The sequence below is a fragment of the Macaca mulatta genome, chromosome 1 (genome assembly GCF_049350105.2).
Source record: "Macaca mulatta isolate MMU2019108-1 chromosome 1, T2T-MMU8v2.0, whole genome shotgun sequence".
Lineage (NCBI taxonomy): Eukaryota > Metazoa > Chordata > Mammalia > Primates > Cercopithecidae > Macaca > Macaca mulatta.
In genome coordinates, this window is record NC_133406.1 from 138418250 (window position 1) to 138438939 (window position 20690).

Here is a 20690-nt window from a genome sequence, read left to right on the forward strand (position 1 = left end):
GAAGGAGATTTGGTTCAAAGGAGACTCAGATCTCTAGCTTCTCTAAACCATTTTTTTTAAATCTGTCTTTTCTTTTTAAATTGTATCATATTTATTGAGGGTGTACAACATGATACTTGATATACATATAGATAGTGAAATGGTTTTTTAAAAATATTCTCTACATACCATACAGTTCCTTCTACCACCCCTATGCTATTAGAGAAAAATTCGGCTAGCCAAAGGCAAGAGGAAGAAAAGATTGCTTCCATATTTATGTAGGGTTCCAGTGACCCTTGAGGCTTATCAATAGAAGACAGAATCAAAGTCAGAGCTAGTACTTCTTTGCTTAGACCAAAAGTGCTTGCATTCTACATGTGAAAAATGGAAGGAAAAAATATATGTAACTATAAGCATAATGTTTCAATACTTTTCACTATCCATTACCCATGTATAGATCCATCATGCACACGTAAAAACATACATGCAAAACACAATACTGGAATATATTGTACCGATTTGTTTTGCAAGAATAAGCTGTACTGTGTATTCACACTAAAAATGGTTTCTTTTTTAAACTGATAGCAGGCGAGGCATTAAATAGTAACATATTCATTTTTCCATTTCTCTCATAAATATTTATTGTGAAACTACTGTGTGCTAGACATTCTTCTAGGCTAAAAATACTCCAGTAGAGAAACCAGGAATCATTTCTCCCTCATGGAGCTTGATTTCTGGTGGAAAAAAACATAAGAAGCAAGATGTATAAATAAAATATATAGCATGCTAACTAGTTCTAAGGAGAAAAAAAGTAAAGCAGAAAAGACAATATAAAGCAACCAGGTGACAAGAGTAGACATTTTAGATAGTGTGGCCAGAAAAGACCTCACGGGAGATGATCTTGGCAGGAAAGAGAAAAAGAAGTGAGAAGATATTTGAGAGATTGCAATTCCACAAGAGAAGAGCAAGTGGAAAGGCCCTAAGGTAAAAGATTGCCTTTCTCTCTGAGAAACAGCCAGGGGGCCAGAGTGGCTCCAGTGGAGTTGATAAAGGGGAGAACTGAAAGAAATGAAATCAGAGCGATAAGAGGAGGTCAGATTATGTAGAACTTTACAATGCAAGCTAAATATTTTGACCTTGACCATGAGAGAGACGGGAATCTAGGCATTGGAATAACATAATTTGATTCATGTTTTAACAAGATAATGTCAGTTTGCAGCAATAACAGATGGGCTGAAGTGATACAAAGTCAATAACTTGTGACTTTTGTAACAATCCAGATGAAAGACAATGGAGGCTTGAAGCAGCACAGTGGGAGCGGAGATGGTGCAAAATACTTGAATGTTGGATATATTTTGAAAGTAGACACTAGCTGACTGAATTCATAAGAGATGTGGAGGAAAACACATTAAGATTGAAACTTAACTTTTTGGCCTGAGCAAATTAACCATAGTGTTGCCAATTAACTGAAATGGGGAGACTGCAGGAATGGCTGCTTGTGTATTTTTGTTGTTATTTGTTTGGTGTATTTTTCTTTTGTTTTCTTTTCTGGGGTTGGGGGAGCCATAACAGGAGTTCACTTTTTCAATGTGCTCAATTTAAGATGTCTATTAAACATTGAAGTGGAGATGTCAAGTAGAAAATTGGATATGCAGGTCTGAATTGATAGGAGAGGTGTGCTGGGAAAAAATGAATTTGGAAATCATTAGCATATAGATGAGGAAGAATCAGCAAATGACACTAAGGAAGAGAGGTCATAAAATTGGAGGAAGACTAGTAAGTGTGGCATCCTGGAAGCCAAGTGAAAAAATTATCTCAAAAAGGAGAAAGTAAATTCTCATGAATGCTGCCCATAGGTTAAGAAAGTTGGGGACTGAGAATTGACTGCTAGATTAGCAATCTGGGGGGTCACTGGTAGCCTGATGAAAGCAGTGTCAGCGGAGTGGAGAAGTGTAAACAAAAATGCAACTGGAAGAGAGAACTTGAAAATGGTGAGTATAAACAATTCTTTCAAGAGGGTATGCCGTAAAGGAAGAGTGTGAAATGGTGGAATTACTGGAGAGAAAATAAGATCAAGAACATTTGTTTGTTTGCATAAAGTAGGAAAAGTATGGTGGTATTTACATGATGCTGGGAATGATCTGCTAAAGAGGGAAAATGTATTGATGCTGGAAAAAGAGGAAATAAGAATTGTCTTTGAGTAGGTCAGAGAGATATAAGCTAGGGCAGTCTACTCAAAGGGTGGGCCAAAAATTGCAGCATCAGCAACATCTGGGAGCTTGTTAGAAATGCAAACTATTTTGTTCTGTCCTAAAGTTAAATCAGACTCAGGTGAGACCTAGAAATTTGGGTCTTAACAGGCTTGCAAGTAATTATTATGCATGATTGTCCAAAATAACTGATGTGTTGCACAGAGGAGAGAGCTACCTTATCTAGGAACACAGTCAATTTATCCACGGCAACCAAATGGAAGGTACAGTATGTGGGCACAGGTGAGGAAGTGAGCAGATGTGGTAGTGGGACCTTATGGAAGTTTTCTAGTAATTACTTCGACTTTTCAATGAAGAAGGAAGCAGAAATAGCAATCAGTCCCTTTCCTCTACTTTGATTTTATTAGCCCCAGAGCCACAGACTGATGGTGTCATGCCGCAAAGTTATATTATTCTCTTCACCCAAGGTGACTGAATTGCAAGACAGCCTATACTCCAAGCTCCACTCAGCTACCCCTTTGCAAAGCTACAAAACTTTCTACCTTCTCTAGGCCTTATTGTTCCTTCAGCTGGTCTATTCCTTTTGGCCGGCTCAAATCATGGTATTTCTTATCAAAATTAGGGTTGCCATTTATTTTACATTGGACATACTATAGACACTTCCAAAATATATCATCTCATTCAGTCTCTCAACCATTTCACAGTGGTACTTCTATCTTCATTTTACAGGTAATAAAATGGAGACTGAGAGCCTAACTTAGTCAATGGTATCTTTCTAGTAAGTGGAAGAATCTGGAGGGCGACTCACTAAACTGCTTTTGAAGTGCCATGGGAGCTGGAGAGCTGTTTATGTACCTGGTCGTTCTCAAACCACACCCCATCCAGGGTATCCAGCATTCCCCAGGTGATTTCAACACAAGTACTCTGTCTTCCACCTTCTTCTATTTTATGCTACTCTTCCTATTTTTCCTGCTTAATGTGCTAACAAGAGCCCACTGTTTTTCTCTAGAGGTCACTCTGGTTTAATCAATCATTACAGTTCATTTTTCGGTGTTCTACCCAATTGCCGTCCTCCTTCTTATCTCTTTTTTTCCTTCTCCTCCTCCTCCTTCTTCAACAATTTCTTCAGCCGATATTTGTACCTTTGCAACTATATCTAATAAACCACTTTCCCCTCTGCCTGAAGACATTCACAAATTTAAATTTTGGTTTAAATAATAAAAATAAAGTACGAGTACACTATTTCTTCTTAAAGTTTCTACTGCTTAGCAAAAGCAATCTAAGTCTTCTCATTTTACCTAAAGTCAAACGTTTAGGTCACAATTACCTCATTAACTGTTTATTTTCTACCATATTTTATGTGGTCGTCAGGTTTTTTTCATGTATTTGATTTTTCATATCTACCTAAGTTGCGTTTTCTGGAAACCTTCCCACATCTACCATACATACAGTCCCAAACTAGGAAATATGTATTATTATATGTCTGTGTAGGGTCATTAAAGCAACATTTAACTTTTGTTCTACAAATAAAAGAAAAAATGAAATTCTAATGACAGAACATGCCAATATTATGTAAATTACCTATTACTAATTCTCACTCATTATTTATTTGCTTGTTAATTATTTACTATATAAGTCTATCATGAAATATACTCTCTGGGTAATAAAAAGGATAGGCTACTATAAAAAATCTAATGAATAAATATATTAATCAATAGCTTTCAGCATTCCATGAGCAATAATGCACAATTGGAGGTTATATAGTTATTGATCCACTATGAAATTCTACAAAGATAATAAGTGTGTGGTGTGTAGTCAGGTCACATTTTGTGTGAGATTATTAGATTTAGTAATATTTCACTATTTACTAGTGATACAGAGATTTTGGTTTGCCATTTTTAAGGAAAACTGTGTGAGTAATTAAGTTTATAGACTGCCATGAATTGAATAAATGAAAATCATGGTAGTTTTAAAGCTGCATTTTAAAGTTAATCATTTCTTTTTTTCATACATGTATGACACATTACTCTCACTAGTCCATTAAGTTGTTGTGGCCTAGGGAAATTAATTCTTTTCTGAACTCTAGGTGTGGGGCACATCATCATCCAGTGACCCTCTGTACTATAGGTAATGCATATCAGCTGCAATAAATTCTATCTTCTTCATAAGGTATCCTTCTACCTGTGTATCTTATGCTGAGGATTGACACTCATCATCCAAACCCCAAAACTAAAAGTGCTCCCAGGTAATTTCCACTGTCTCACATTTATTCAGTCACTAAGGACTGCCAATTGTTGTGCAAACCTTTATGGAATTCATCCTTTTGAACCTCACTGACAGTTCATTATTTCAGGACCTCATCGTCTCTTGCCCAAACTGTGAGAATATACCTCTAAGTGACCTTCCTGTCTCTGATATGCTTTGCACTTTCTGTAGCCCCCGCCTGCCTATCCTGCATCATAAAAATGACAAAGCAATGATTCACAACATAAACCTAATGATCTTACTGCTTTGCTTTCAACTCTTGAATTACATACAAGATAAAGTCCAAACGCTTTGGGGTGACCCTGAAGCCCTTGGAGCTGGTCACAGTCAGCATTTGCAGCCTCATCTCATTGCCAGTGGTAATATCATTACCACTCACACTATGCTTGTGGAACTTCCGCAAGTACTGAGTTGCTTGCCCTGAACACAGTCCGCTACTTCTAAATAGGCTAATCCCTTCTCCCATTTGCAAACTAGGACTCAACTTTTCAAATGGATATCACTTCAGTAGACTACGAGAGTACTAACTAGTTAGCTCTTTGCAAATTTCAGTTATTTTAATTTCCCACAACTAATAATTATTGTAATTTGAGCTTTTCTACTTCAATGTGTGCCGTTTAAACCTGTTCTAAAACAACACAGTTTAACTTCTATGTTGTTCATAAACATCCCCAAATCATAAACTTTCACCATTGTTCTACTTCAATTCTTTAGTATAGTAATTTGCATCTCTGGAAAATTACAAGAAGTATTCCATTTGTATCGTTTTTCTCTATTTCTTCCTTTCTTTATAATTTGCAAATCAGAGCACTGTTTTTCCCTGACAATCTTACATTCTTCTAAAAATGCTATTATTTTGTGAACTGATAGTTCATTAATAAGTATAATTACCATCTGCCACCTCATTTCTTAAATTATCTAGTAATTATATGTATATTGTCTTTCAATTTTGGAAATTAAGCTCTTGAAAAGACACCCCCCTTCTTTATTAAAGTAAGGTAGAGTTCCAGGTGTATTTTTCAACATTAGATTTGTAAATCCACTTTGCTTTTTGTCATTACCACATTGTAATACTAATGTAAAATTTCACAGGGCTTTCTGCTAAATTTAATACATAAAGTACTGTGACTTTATTGGTTTTTCATATGGCATGATTTTTGAAAGAATAGAAAAGTAATAACATTTGGTTTTCTGGGCACTGTGGTTAAAAAATAAGAATCAGTTGAAGTCATTTGGATATATTTTGAAAAAATAAAATGGCCTGGATTCTAAGCTAATAGTTGCAAGGAAGATTTGAGGAGTCTCTTAGCATCCACCCCAGTTTAAAGCTGTTTTTGAGAATAAAGTATACACACACTATAAATATGTATCTCTTTCAATTTTATTAAGGATATTTTATTTATTTCTCCTGCCAAAACTGTTTAAGAAAAATATACATCTTTGGCTGAAGATTTCAAATACAAACAAGTCCAGAATTCTCCCAAGAAATCAAAACAACATTTTTCCTTTTTGTAACCAATTTCTTTTCATTTAATTTTCATTCATCCATATTTTGTTTTGTGTCCTCTCTTTATATTTTTATTTTAAAGCACATATATTGGATAAGACAAAGACCTCTGATTTCTTTCATTTGGAACCTGAGATTTGGATGTGGGATATTTATAGTATTTATGAAACTAATATAATAAAGTTATCCATAAACCCTGGATTCTATATACCACACTTGCTAATGGAATCTAATAAACAGATCATTGAATTTGAGAGTTGGAAGGGGCCTTGTAGAGCATGTTTTCCAACACCCATATATTGTAGAAAAAACTGAAGCCAAGGAATCTTATCACTGGCCAGTCACATGGCTAACTAGAGGAGAACAAAGGCTAGATCCCCAGACTTCCTGAGTCCAAGTCCTGTGCCCTTTATACTAAATCACATGTTCTCTCAAGATACAGACTTTCCATATCAGTCCATCATTCCTCACAAACTGAAAATAGAGTTAACTGAGTTTCCTGTGTGACTGAACACCTACGAAGCAAAGCCTTCATTCTCCAAAGCAAAACTGGAAACATATAAAATTTCTGTAACAGAAGTTTTTCTGCAAGGCTGCCTTTTCTGTCTGTTCAGGTCTAAGATGCCTAAAGGTAATGTTTGCCACAAGCAGTAGCTATTAATCTTTGACTATATTTTTAAAGCAATGATGCTAATTTTAGTTTACTTTCTTAAAAAAAACCAATTATCTCTTACTTTCAATATGATCATCTTGAAAATTATTTGCAGAGTTTATTTTCATGTTCTTCCTAAAGCACTCTATCCTTGCCCAGGGAAATCTGTAGATATTAAATTTGGTGTTGAAATGTGCACTTTGGCAGACCTCCATTTAAAGGTGTGGGTTTTTTTTTAAATGAAAGATAAAAAGTAGCTGATTATACTTACACAAACCCCAGAGGAAATGGATTCTGTTGATATGAACTAAAGTGGAGCTGGGAAAGCTCAAGTTTCAGCCTCCCTCCAGCCTCTGCTCTCTGATAATTACCAACCAAGCCTATCAAGAATATTTTGTTTGATGATCCAAGTCTGGCAAGGGAGGAAAAAGAAGGGCAGGGCACTTCCCACGAGGATGGGGGAAGGATGTTCCGTAAGCTTTCCTGGGTGATTAGAGCTGGGGAAGTTGATCTCTTTTCATGCTGTAGATGTGGCGCGCTGCAGTCACGCCTCCCGCTGCCAGCCCGGCACTGGGATCCTAATCAGTCACTATGAAAACTCATTAGCTCCACAGCAATGAGTCTTCCACTGCTGAAGCTTGGCGCTGTGCTTAGTACCATGGCAATGATCTCAAACTGGATGTCCCAAACTCTCCCATCCTTGGTGGGACTGAACACCACGAGGCTGTCGACTCCGGATACCTTAGTAAGTTACTGCGGTGGGTTTGGCCATCTTGAGAAGTAAGTGCATTTAGTGGGTTTTGTTTGTAAATTGCAAAGGCTAAGATTTTGCTTCTCCCTTTACAGGTCAGCTTCAAAAATGTGGTATCTATGTGGTAACTCTCATCATAGATATTTCTTTATGAACACTTTATAGTTACACCCCAAAAATGGACTGCTTGAGAAATAAGCTATGAAAGAGAATACTAGAGTCATTAAATTCTTAAGGATGAAAAGCTTTAACTATATTACTTGGAAGCTTGGGCAATTCTTAAAAATATATACATATGTTTTGTTTCTTATTCTTTTACTTATTTTAATATCTGTAAAAATCTTCATAATTTTTCCCACAAAGTAAGCTACAAAGTATATTCTGTCAAATCTAGTTTTACTACAGCAGATTCTTCCTTGGAATGCAATGCCTGTGACTATTTGCAATGAATTCACTCAAAGAAACTAACATCTTTTAAGCATAAATGAATTAAAAAACTCACCAATTTAAAGCCTGCCCAAAATTCCTTTAAGAAAGCTAAGAAACATGAACAATAGAAAACTAACTTGATAAAAACATCTTCCTGTATTTTTAATATTTTATGAAGACTTCCTATCACAAGACTATCTTGTATAATCTTCATTCATTTAAAATTAATGGCTTTTTAATCCTCCCTACATTCTAACAAAGTATTTCCTGATAGTTTGAAGCAACGTTCAGTGAGCAACATGTTCGACATTTCAAACAAAAATGAAAACTATTGTTTTTGGAAATAGAAATTTACAAATTCAGATAAAAGGAATTTATTAGAAAATAATTCCTCTGCCCTGAAATAAAAGGTACAGAAGCAAAACTAGGGGTTTTTCACTTTCATGTGGGTTACTCCAGTGGATCAGAAAAAGTCAGATATGAAAAGAAGAGTAGCCCTCCATTTCCAAGTGCTATTTGCAGTTACTAATAATAAACTATCAACCAATGTTACTTAACTGAGTATAGTCTGACCAAATAATTACATAATTTTCCAGAATCTCCCAGTGCTTAAGGCACCAGCAGAGCACATACAAGCCACACTTTGAGCTGCTTTTACATTTTCATTTCCCTTAGGTTACTTATGGAACCCCAGAGCCTCCACTGCTGAGATTCTCTTCCCTACCTGCATGAAGTGGCCCGACAGGAAGGATGTAAATGATATTTGGAGTTATAAAGAAAGCAAGATAGACATCAATAAACAATTACAAAACATAGATTTATATTATCTAATATTTACTGAGCCAATTTTTTTTCAATGTCCAAGTACCTGATTTCAGCAACATCATTGTTGAATTCACTCAAGCAGGATAATGAACGCAAACTGAGGTACTAATGAATGAGTTATATTTCAAACTTGGCACCTTAATTCTGACATGTATTTTTTTATGTATATAGACATCAGCTTGCTTATTTTTTTTTTTATTGTTGACTGATGAGAATCAAATTTTCAAAATTATACATGATTCTCTTAGGAGTTCTAGTTATCTTGCAAGTGAATAAAATATCTTTACTTACTGACTGAAAAATTGTTAGTTGAAAAATATAAAGCATTGTTGTATGTGTGTGTATGTTTTGACAGACAATTCTTACTTTTGATCCCTCCTCTTTGCAAATAAAATAAAATAAAATAAAATAACAAAAACAGAAAATGTAGAAAAGTTTGCACTATGGCTACTGATAATAAATCAGTAAATGGTATTCACTGGAATGGAGAAAACCTTTTTTTGGATTTTCTTTTTTCTTATTTTTAGTATGCTTTACAGAAGAGCAATGCCTGTGACATTTCCCTAATTATCCAAATGAGTGCTCATACTTTAAGATTCCCATGGTGAAGAATGAATGCATCAGTATCTCTTAGACTAAGAACATAAAATGTTAATGATAGAAAGGTGGAAAGATCTTTGAAACCATCAAGCCAGTTATGTTCATATTATTTTTAGCAGCAGATTTTTTTTTGTGCAAATTAAATCTTATATGTGCTAAATAAATATTTTTCAATAAAACAAAATGAAATTTCAAAATATAAAAGAGGTCGTGGGTGGGATAATAAATGATTGGAAGAGGCATTTACTGGACCTCCACCATGTGTTATCTCCTCACACAATCAAATCCTTGCCTCAGTCAAGATATCTCCTTAGAAATCTTAGGACTCTCAAGAGTTTAGCTGGAAATACGACTGATCTAATTCAGTCTCCTTATTCTACAAATGGGGAGACTAACTAGAAATATGTAAGCCACCAATCAGATTTCCCCCATTTGGTTAATGCCAGAGCCAAGTGTAGGGCCAAGTTACATGACTACCTCCCTACTCAACAAAGTCATTTCACCATTGCCTTTGCCAGTCATTGGCCCTCTTGGTGCTGGGTGCCCCACTAGGTTCTCACTACCCTTCTTGGATTGTTTCCATGTCCCCAGATTCTTCTTCTTTCCCTCCTACACACCAACACCTTCATCCTTTAAAGTATATTTTCTCATCTCCCTTGCCTCACAGAGTTGGAGAAAAGCTATACTCTCAATTATGTCATAACCATTCCCAAAGTTTTTGCATTTATAAAGAAGAAAAAAAAACCCTCCTTTGTTGGCATTTTAGGCATGTGGCAAAGCAGTGAAAGTGGTTCTTTTGCTTAGGGGATTCTTCCTGCTGCCTCTCAAATAATTCCAAGGGACCCTTACTGCTGCTTCCACATGGAGGGCCAGCAAAACTCTTCCCTTAGATGGAAGGGTTGACAGCTCCCTGGCTCACTAGGTATTGCTGTAAAGTAGTAAACCAGCTCCTCTCATCAATTTTCTCATTCCATGTTCTCACTTTAAACAGTATGAATGGGATGAGCCTGCAATATACTACATGCACACGCACACACACACATAGGTCTTGAAATCTGAATGTTCATGGAATATGCAGAGGTTAAAAAAACAGATTAACATAAATACAATGGTTTAAGAAAAGGAGATTTATACAAATATGATCATAGTCGTTTTTTAAAATGATAGTTTCAAATGACCTGGAAAAAGAAAATCAGGAAAAATAGGATTTAAATCATTAAATGGCAATTAAATCTATTTATGGCAGGTGCCTCTGAAACGGGGCACATTTGATTATCTCAAAAGTTGAAAGGGGTTTTTAAATTTCCAGGATGTTTTTATTAGTAAATAGTTAAATACAACTCCTTATTAGGGGAATAAGCTCCCTCTTGTTTTACTCAGAATCTTGAAACATTCCTTTGTCCTTTTTGTTGGTCCTGTTTTCTTTCTGTTTTATTCCCCTTCCAATCTATCCACTGGGCCCATCAGCCTTTGGAGACATTGGTTTCTGAGCAGAGGAAGCCTCAGCTCTCAGAAGGCTCCGGCTCCCTCTGGCGCGTCTCTTGAATGCAGAGTAACTTCCCCTTGAGGCTGAGCTTCTGAGAAATCCCCCACGCTGTGGGCTTCACACCAGGAAGACCCCGGGAAAGAGCAATTTAAAAAGTTGAGGACATTCAGCAGACACCCGCTGTTCTCAAATAGTCAGCCCAACTGCTGTGGTGGGAAGAGGCCTCGAAGGAACCTGTGGGCATGTCATTTGTTTTGGTACATTTTCAAAGGTCTAGCTGGCTTCTCCTCATGAATAACTACTTAGATGAGTTAGTCAATTTAGAGTTCTGTAAAATGAGTAGAATACCCTGAAATGAACTGTCGTCAATATCTTCTAATTTTCTTAACCTCAATTAACCAATGTGTTTTAGTCCTGGATGAAGATATTTGATTTAACTGATTCGTCTATGACTGTTTTTTCCCCCAAAATTCTGTTTTTCTTCCCTAAACTCTTAGGTAATGCTCATTTTGTGATAGAGCAACTGAATGAATTAAGGAGGGGAGCCAGGTGAGAGAACAGAATGGCAAATCTTGATGGTGACAGAGAATATGATCATTGCTTTCTTATAGAAGAATCATCATGTGAATAAGAGAGTAGATTTATTCTAGTTTTATTTATTCTGTAGATTTATTTATTCTAGTAGATTTACTCTGAAGCAAAAGTAAGGCCAAGGAAGGAAAACTGCAGAGAGAGAAGTTTGGCTCATGCCCCTCTGCTTTTCTTCAGTGGAGGGGGCTGCCTATAAAGCAGTGAAATCCCTTTCACTCAGAGGTCCAATGGAAACACAAGGAGAATTTGGAGATGTTCCATTGTGTGGAAAGACATGGGACAAAATATGACTTCTAAGGAACTTCCTAACTGTAAGTCATTGTGATTTCCAAAGGGCATGAGCAGAGGTGACCAACCTAAATTTATTATTATTATTATTATTTTTAAAGACGGTCTCACTCTGTTACCTAGGCTGTAGTGCCATGGCACTATCTCGGCTCACTGTAGCCTCGACTTCTCAGGCTAAAGCCATCCTCCCACTTCAGCGACCCCCCACCCCACCCCACTGGGTAGCTGGGACTATAGGCTACCACGCCCAGCTAATTTTTGTATTTTTCCTAGAGATCGGGAGTCTCATTATGTTGCCCAGGCTGGTCTCAAACTCCTGGGCTCAAGCCATCCACCCACCCCAGCCTCCCAAAGTGTTAGGATTATAGGCCTGAGCCGCTGCACCCTAATCTAAATTTGATTTTTGTTTGTTATTATTATTATTATTTTGCTTTTATAGTTGTTTTTTCTTAAAGCCTGGAGGTTTCCTTCAGTGAAGAATATGAATTTCTTATTCAGTCCTAAGTATTCTTACAAGTAATAGCAAGAAAACTACTATGCAGTGACATCTTTATTAACATATCCTCCAGAACACAGCTTCTTTTGGCGTGGTCTGTCGACATCTCTCTAATTCCTGTCCTCACGTTTCTCTTGTCTCCACAACTGAAGTCATTAGCATGCTAAACCACATGCCAGTCTCTGGGACCAAGCCTGTTTTCAGACAGAAAATTTATCAGAGATTTTTCATCACTCAGGTATCTCCACTCTAAATCAAATAAGCTTTAATAAACAGACTTATTTAGGCTTTATTTCCTCCATCTGTACACCACTTTCAGTAGCTATGTCCCTTTTTGTCCTTTTTATGAAATACCCAGAAAATCAGCATAATACAAAAAATGTAGCAATATTCAATGACTTGATTTTCTTCTGTTCAAAGGATCAGAATTCTCTTACTTTACCTGTCCCTCCATCTAGAACCTGATAAATGATTGCCGTGCCTTCCACAGGAATATCTGACTATATATTGCAGAGCCTTTACTGCTATCTGTTCCTCTGGGTTACCAATGGCTACTTGTTTCCATACTGTTTGGATAATGCCCTCTACCTGCCTGGGTACGTCTCTTCTCATCAACTACAGTAGGACCTGTCTTCTCTATACCAGTGTTTATGGTTACTGGTGAAGGGACATAGATGATCTATCTACATTTATCCAAAGAGGATAAGCATAAAAAGCTCTGGGCTAGAAACTGGGGAAAGCTGGTATAAGTCCTATATATGAGATTAACTAAATGGATGACTTGGAAAAACATGTGTAAATTCTTTAAGTCTTAGTTTCCAGTTTCCTCATAAGTAAATTTAAATACTGTCTATTTCTAAGGATAAGGGAGACTGAAACAATAGAAGATATTTTATGAGCAAAAAATCTATTGAAATGCAAGGTAGTTTGATTACTTTTTACTTTTACCTGTCAAGCCTCAAGATCCTTCTTTCCTATTACAAAGCCCCTGAAGCTTTAGAACTGTCATACAGTAGCTTTATATTTATAAAGCACAGCTTTGTAACTAAGTTACAAGCAAATAATCCAGATTTGAAATACAATTGTTAAAATTATAATTTTAATTCTATTTAGAGCATTCTTAAATATTTTATGAGTTTTACAATATTAAAAACTGCTCAATACTTCATTTAATTCTTCCAATTAACACGAAAGGTTCAAAGAGAACTGCATCAGTAATCACTGTGATTATTAATGCTTTGGGTACCAATAAACTATATGTACCCTCCAGGTCTAAGCACTGAGCTTCACAGCAGTTCAGAAAATGCTACCAAGGTTATAATCATTACATATGAAAGGGGATTAAAATAATTGATGGTGTAGTGTGGTGGTTAAATTTCAGTCTCTATTGGGAGGCTGAGGTAGGTAGATAGCTTGAGCCCAGGAGTGCGAGGTTAGCCTGAGCAACATGGTAAAACCCCATCACCAAAAAGATACAAAAATTAACTGGGCATGATGGTGTGTGTCTATAGTCTCAACTACTCAGGAGACTGTGGTGGGAGAATCACTTGAATTCAGGTGACAGTGGTTGCAGTGAGCTGAGATCACCCCACTGCACTTCAGCTTGGACAACAGAGTGAGACCCTGTCTCAAAAAAAAAAAAAAAAGTTTCAGTCTCTGAAATAAGACTATCCGAGTACAAAGCCCAGGTCTGCTTAAAATGCAGATTTACACAAACCTCCCTACTCGCTGATACTCCCTGCCTGACTTTGAAGAAGTTCCTTTGTGTCTCTGTTTCCTCATCTGTATAATGGGCAGAATACCACCACCTAATCCATGGGGGTTTTATAATATTCAAAAGCCATAGCACATATGAACTGCCAGGTAATGAATAGAACTCCATTAATGATTGCTCTTACTATTGTATGTTTTATTGACACCTGAATAATTGCTCTTATAAGTTAAAATTAGAGCAAGTCTTTTCTTATGGGTATCTAAAAAACATCTAAATACGTCCTTCCATCCAAGATCTTAGTTGGTTTTATTTTGATTCTCTTTTCAACGACAGCATGGGTTCTCTAAAAGAGAACACTAGAAACACTCACAAAGCTTCTTCTATTTATCACTGACCCCAACACAGAGGTCTCTAAAAAACCCACGGGACTGTCAAGCACTCATCTTTTCTATTAGGTTTTTTCCTCTTTTGAGTTACCTTTCTCTTGTCAAAAAGGTGACTTTTTATAGTTTAGATCATTCAAAGTAACTCTGTAGTAGAGAAGGTCATGGCTCTTTTCACTGATTCTTACAATAAGACAATTGGAAGTACAAACAAGTCTGGAGTCTTTAGTTTTATTGAACTGACACATCAGGGGAAATGCTAAATGAACATTAAACCCTCTTCACCCTTCCCACTTCCCCGGTTCCAGAGAGCAACTGACATGGAGTTCTGTCATGATGAGCTCCACACTAGTTAGCCAAACACTTGGCAAGTGCACATCAGTATTAATGCTGCCAGGTTTAATAATCAGTGTTTGGACTGCCGTTAAAATATTTTAATATGATAATTGGGTGGCCCCTCATCCTTTGTCCAATAGCTTAATTTATCCTAGTGACAAGCCTTAATTTTCTGACATATTTTAGACTCGTGTCCAATGTTAGGAGAAGCCCAGCTAAAACTGCAGGGCTTATGTCCAGATACATCAATCGCATACTGTTACTCAACTTGAACCTTTAATTATATCATTAAAATTACTCTGCTAAGCTGTTTCTATCTCCATTCTGTGGGAAGTCTGCATTTAAAAAATAATATTAAAAAACTAACCCAGTAATCTCTAAGATCTTATTTAATTTGAATAATGTGTAATTTTAAGTACATCTTTGTATCCTAACTGGATATTCAGGCATAAGAGCTAGAAAGAAGGGATGTGGAGAATGTTAATGAGTCTGACCCCCAAAAATAAAAGGCAGTATTGGACACTTCTATGAACTAATTTTTTAAAAAGGAGTTAGAAAATAAGACATTCAAAAGATATGTCTGGGACCATTTGCTCTACGTAATAGATCAAGGACAATGACTGTGGTATCATCATGAGTTTTTTGAGTTTATAATTTTTAACTTTCCCAATATTTGTTCATGATTGTTGTTGGAAGGCCTATCAGCACCTGGAAGTAGTTACTATTGAAGCTTTCAAAAGAAAAAGATCTTTATGGTGGTTTATGGTATGTTATGAGGTGGAACCTGGGACAAAGTATACAGGAGATTGTGTCTGTTCTGCTGCGAACTCTATAGACAGAAGACTCCACACACTATGGCAAATCTGTGGAGAAAGAAGTCAACCTGGCTCATGCTTTAGTTACTTTAAGAATTTGCTCCTGGCCTCGCATGGTCGTTCACACCTGTAATCCCAGCACTTTGGGAGGCCAAGGCAGGTGGATCACCTGAGGTCAGGAGTCTGAGACCAGCCTGGCCAACATGGCAAAATACATCTCTACTAAAATAGCTTCTATCTGTATAATGAAACGAACTTTTTAATGGAAAATCAGGAGAAGCTAGAAAAATAAAACCATCAAGTTTATTAATACGGACACTTCTAGTTTACAGAATTTCAAGTCTACATGTGGTAACTTTCTTCCACTGAAATTTATTTATGAAAATAAATTTGTTTGGTGTACATTATTTGGAAGTCTATTGATGTTCTTGCTAAAAAATGATTTTATAAAAAATAATAATGCTCATCTTTGTGCTTGACAGAGTCTACTTGATAGGGCAAATAGGAAATATTTACATTTCTAATAGCTAGGCTGGGTATAGTGGTTCACTCCTGTAATCCCAGCACTTGGGAGGCTGAGGTGAGCCTAGGAATTCAAGACCAGGCTGGCCAATATGGTGAAACCCCACCTCTACCAAAAATACAAAAATTAGCCAGACATGGTGACACATGCCCGTAATCCCAGCTACTCAAGAGGCTGAGGCAGGTGAATCACTTGAACATGAGAAGCAGAGGTTGCAGTGAGCTGAGATATCAGCTGAGGTGGGAGGATTGCTTAAGCCCAGGAGGCTGCAGTGGGCTATGACCTTACCCCTGCACTCCAGCCTGGGCGACAGAGTGAGACTTTGTCTGGAAAAAAAAAAAAAAAAAAACCACAGACAATTTCTTCACAACAGGTAGAAATCACAAGGGCTGAATAAATTGATGGTTTATAAAGGAGTCATTCCAAGCAGGAAAAATGAAGTAAGTGACATACAAAGACGTGAATCAACATGGCATGCTTGCACAACACACACAGACTGATTTGGTTAAAGGTTTCTGTTGGATGGTACAGAAGATAAATCTAGAAGCATAAATCGTAGAAAAACTGCAGTAGAACTGGAATACCACCCCTTCACACTTGAGTTCTAAGAAGGTAGAGTGATAAGTGCACAGAAGGGAAAATCAATTTAGCAGACTCTGCCAAAAACTCTAAGTCCTCTAAAAGTCTACATTTCTTGCAAAATAGTGCTGGTCTAATTATTTTTACCCTATGTCATCAATGATCTCTTTTCCACTTTATTAATAATTAAGCCTTAAATATATAGGAAACCTCCTTGAAACTGGACTTTGTTTCAGAATGTCACACATGAATTATAATTAGAAAATAATATATTAATATTAGTAATTGCCATTTACTGTTAAGAAGATCTTATGTAGAAAGACTAGTCATATGTGATGAAGTAGTTACTAGATGCTTCTAAAGTTGCATTAAAGTATCACAATATGGAAAAAGCATTGGGATATAGTATGAGATCAAAATCAGTTACTAATATGGCACCTAAAGACGAGCAAGGATCTTGTTTTGGACATTGATAAGGAGGGTATACTGAATGAAGCTGTGCTGCCTATGTAAATTGTTTAATATCTCTCTGATAACTTTAAAGAATAAAAACGCAAACTTAAATTATCAAAAACATGTTTTACTTGAAATGCTACAAACCAACACTCTCTTTATCCTGTAACGGGAGTCTGTGTTTTATGTTTCCCATTGGTTTCCTCAGACTCAGATTAGTCCTAAAGAAGGGTGGCAGGTGTACAGCTCAGCTCAAGATCCTGATGGGCGGTGCATTTGCACAGTTGTTGCTCCGGAACAAAACCTGTGTTCCCGGGATGCCAAAAGCAGGCAACTTCGCCAACTACTGGAAAAGGTAGGTGTCCTGTGTCCCCTATGCATGTTTTTAGTAAAATCAACCATTCTTTGCAAAGGAAATATGGCAGAGCCGATAATAGTGAAGAGGATTCTTTCCATTTTCGTCTCCTTTCTCAAATAAGCTTTTTTCAGGTCCTTGAAAGGGTTACCTGAAGCTTCCTGCTGTTGTCCTTGTCCTATTTCTATGACTTTTTACTTTTTCTAAACTTGGCAACTTAAGACTGGCTCTCTACCGTATATCTTAATCTCTAGTTAATATCTCATTAAGAAATTTAAAAAAAAAAAAATCTTATTCTGAAGCCAAAAATTCAGTTTGACTCTCAGGATCACACTACACTCTTGGATCTCAAACTTTTGAATCCCATGAAAACCTTGCAAGAAAGTTAAAATAATTGCATGTGATATGCAAGCTATCTGGACAGATAATGAATAATTCCAAGTGTTTATCATCTTTCTCTATGTCATTCCGTTTAACATTAAGCTCTTCAATTTCATTCAATACCATTCTCTCTATAATTTACTTAATATGGATTCATAACAATCAAGTGCAGAATGTCTTTGATTTTTTCTCTTTTACACATAAATGTGAGCTCATGAAAGGTTATTTATGTTTAGTTGGGAGGGAGGAAAACCAATGAATGGTTCTATCAAATATTCTCACTCAGACTTTCACTGTGCTGGGCTCTAAATGTAGTAAGACAGCTGGGATGGCCAGATTATGGAAATATGACGTGTTTGAATTCTAAAAGTCATTAGGAATAATAAGATAAATTAGTATGTGTTTTAGAGGACATCATGCTTAACAATTCACTTGGTGTGATGTCATTTTCATGATCACCCACACATTTATGGCATTGAATAGAAACTTTTTAACAAAAAATGAAGAGAAGCTAGAAAAATGAAATCATCAAGTTTTATTTTTAATAGAGACACTCCTTCTTTACACAATTTCAGGCTGCCATGGTGACTTTCTTCCACTGCTATATAGTGAAAATAAGTTTCCTCTTTGTATATTATTTGCAAGTATATTGATGCTCTAAGATTTTAAGATTTTTTTCGTGTGCTTATGCAAAGCGTAGTCTGTTTCTCCTTCCCCTCTGCTTGAAGCTATCATCACCTATTGGCTCTTTCCTCTTAAGCCTCCTTTTATGGTAAGATCCCATCCTTTCGGCTCCCTCAATATCTGTCTTTCAACAAGAGCATATGTCATTTTCATTCAGATTAATGACTCCAGCTAACATGCATCTAACTATTAGAAACCATGACAAGGCCCGGTGTGCTGGCTCATGCCTGTAATCCCAACACTTTGGGAGGCCGAGGCAGGTGGATAACCTGAGGCCAGGAGTTGGCAACACAGCCTGGCCAGCATGGCAAAACACCGTCTCTACTAAAAACACAAAAATTAACTGGGTGTTGTAGTGTGCACCTGTAATACCAGCTACTCGGGATATTGAGGCAGGAGAATCTCTTGAACCTGGGAGGTGGAGGTTGCAATGAGCCAAGAACTCACCACTGCACTCCAGCCTGGATGACAGAGCGAGAATTATGATTATTCTTGGGTTTATTTTCCAATGTTGATTTTTTATTTATATAAAAATTCAAATATATATTTTAATGTTTGTTTACCAGGGAAATTATTTACATTAGTAAAAAGATCTAATCTTTTACATCCAATTTTGCTGTTCTGTTAAATTGTATTTCCCTTCAGATAATCAACATTCTTCACCAATCTTCTTTTCTACCCAGAAATACCTTTTTTTCTACATAAACTAAGGTGAGAGATTTTCTTAGACACCATACTTTATCTACTGTGTTGCTATTTTCCAGTACACCGTTAGATACACCTACACATAGACTCAACCATTTATTCAAAAATCAGTTGAAAAACTTCAAGTAAAGTATAAATGTCAGAAGGTGGATAATTCCCTTTACAAGTTCAAAGTGAAATGTATTTCAGAGCTATGATAAAAACTGGGAATTAGTGAAAGATGAATAAAGCAAAAATGTATGAAAGCATTATACTGGTTGGTTGAAAATAATCGTAGAAATTAATATGGCCACTCCATCCATCCAACAGGTAATTTGTCATCCAACAGGTAATTTGTCTGAATGTTTTCAAGAAATTCTAGAACATCATGCTTTTCAAAAGTTATTAATACATAAATGACAAAAAAACAACAAAATTTATTAACAAATTTGAAGTCACCACAGGGTAGATGTGTTACATTTACCCTATGGTAGTTTTAGGGCAACAGAGGAATCGTAAATTGTGTGCGCTCTTTTACAGTGGCCTGAAGGAGGTTAAGTAGCACTGGCTTGCTGCACTGATCCAAAGAAAAGATGTCTGGGATATCACAGTATTTCAGACTGAGCCAGTCCCTTGCTCATCTCTCTATAGTTTCACATATATCCAAGGCACCAAAGGGCAAACAAGAGCACGACCTTTAAGAACCTCCTTCACTTTTAACCAAAAAGATTGATTTAGTCATATAGAAGGGAATATTGTTAATAAAAACAATATTCACAACAATAGTTCCCATTATTAGTATATTTTCTTATTATGTTTTGTATCCACTTCATCCAATCCTTGCAGAAGGGGTAGCTATCTTTCTAAGTTTATATGAAAGAAAACTGGTGGTTTTTAGGTTGAAAACTTTCCAGTGTCACTCGATCAGTAGGTTGTGGGTTGTAACAGGTCTGTTTGCATTTTCTCAATGCTATAACAGTATCATACAAAATGCCATTGGTATATCCACACTTATTTAAGTTACGCTCTGTTTACCATTTTTAACAAGTATTTATACTATTGGATATTAGAAAAATATATATAATTGGTTTCACAGTATTTCAGGTCTTAGTATGCCAAAACTAAAATTGTTCACCTAAAAAAATTATTTGTTTGTTAACTATGTAGCTTCCCTGTAAGTTAAAGATGCCTTCTATTATCTAAGTCAATATTTCCTAAAGTGTGATTTTTTGAATAGGACACTGCCATCAGCCTCACCAACAACATAAATTTAAGAAACGTTGTATATGATACCTCACTCTTGAAGATTTCTAATACACAGTTTACTACTAAAGGTTTTGTTAAGTCCTACAGTCAGGACATCTGTTTATAAGTGTTAAACTCAAGGCTGTCCAAACATATTTAATTAATAGAATTTTTTTTCAGGTAGCTGCACTAATCATGAGTGAGACTGAAAATCTAAGTTAATTTGTGTTTAAGTTCAGAAAATCCCCAGATATTTTATTTATACAAAGAACCAGAATAAATAAAAATTCCCAAAAAATTATCCGGGAAGGGTGACAATGAACTTGCCAATCTATGCTGAGAGATCCTAATCACAGAAACACCTCTGGAAAAGCTGAATCACAGAACAACCGCAGAGACAAGCCGACAAAAAGAGGGAACATAGCAGACAGTTCTCCTTCCCTATATATGTCGTCATGG

The 20690-nt window shown here is 36.4% G+C and overlaps 1 protein-coding gene across 2 annotated transcripts in view; it reads left to right on the forward strand.

Moving 5' to 3' along the window:
- The window catches only part of OLFM3 (olfactomedin 3), a 197685-nt gene that overhangs the window by 147158 nt on the left and 29837 nt on the right, over window positions 1-20690 (forward strand). The window contains exons 1-2 of one of the 2 annotated variants that reach the window (XM_015145694.3): window positions 6888-7358; window positions 17091-17237. In XM_015145694.3, the coding sequence (XP_015001180.1) occupies window positions 7230-7358; window positions 17091-17237 (276 nt within the window). In that variant the 5' untranslated portion in view covers window positions 6888-7229. 2 annotated transcript variants of the gene reach the window in all.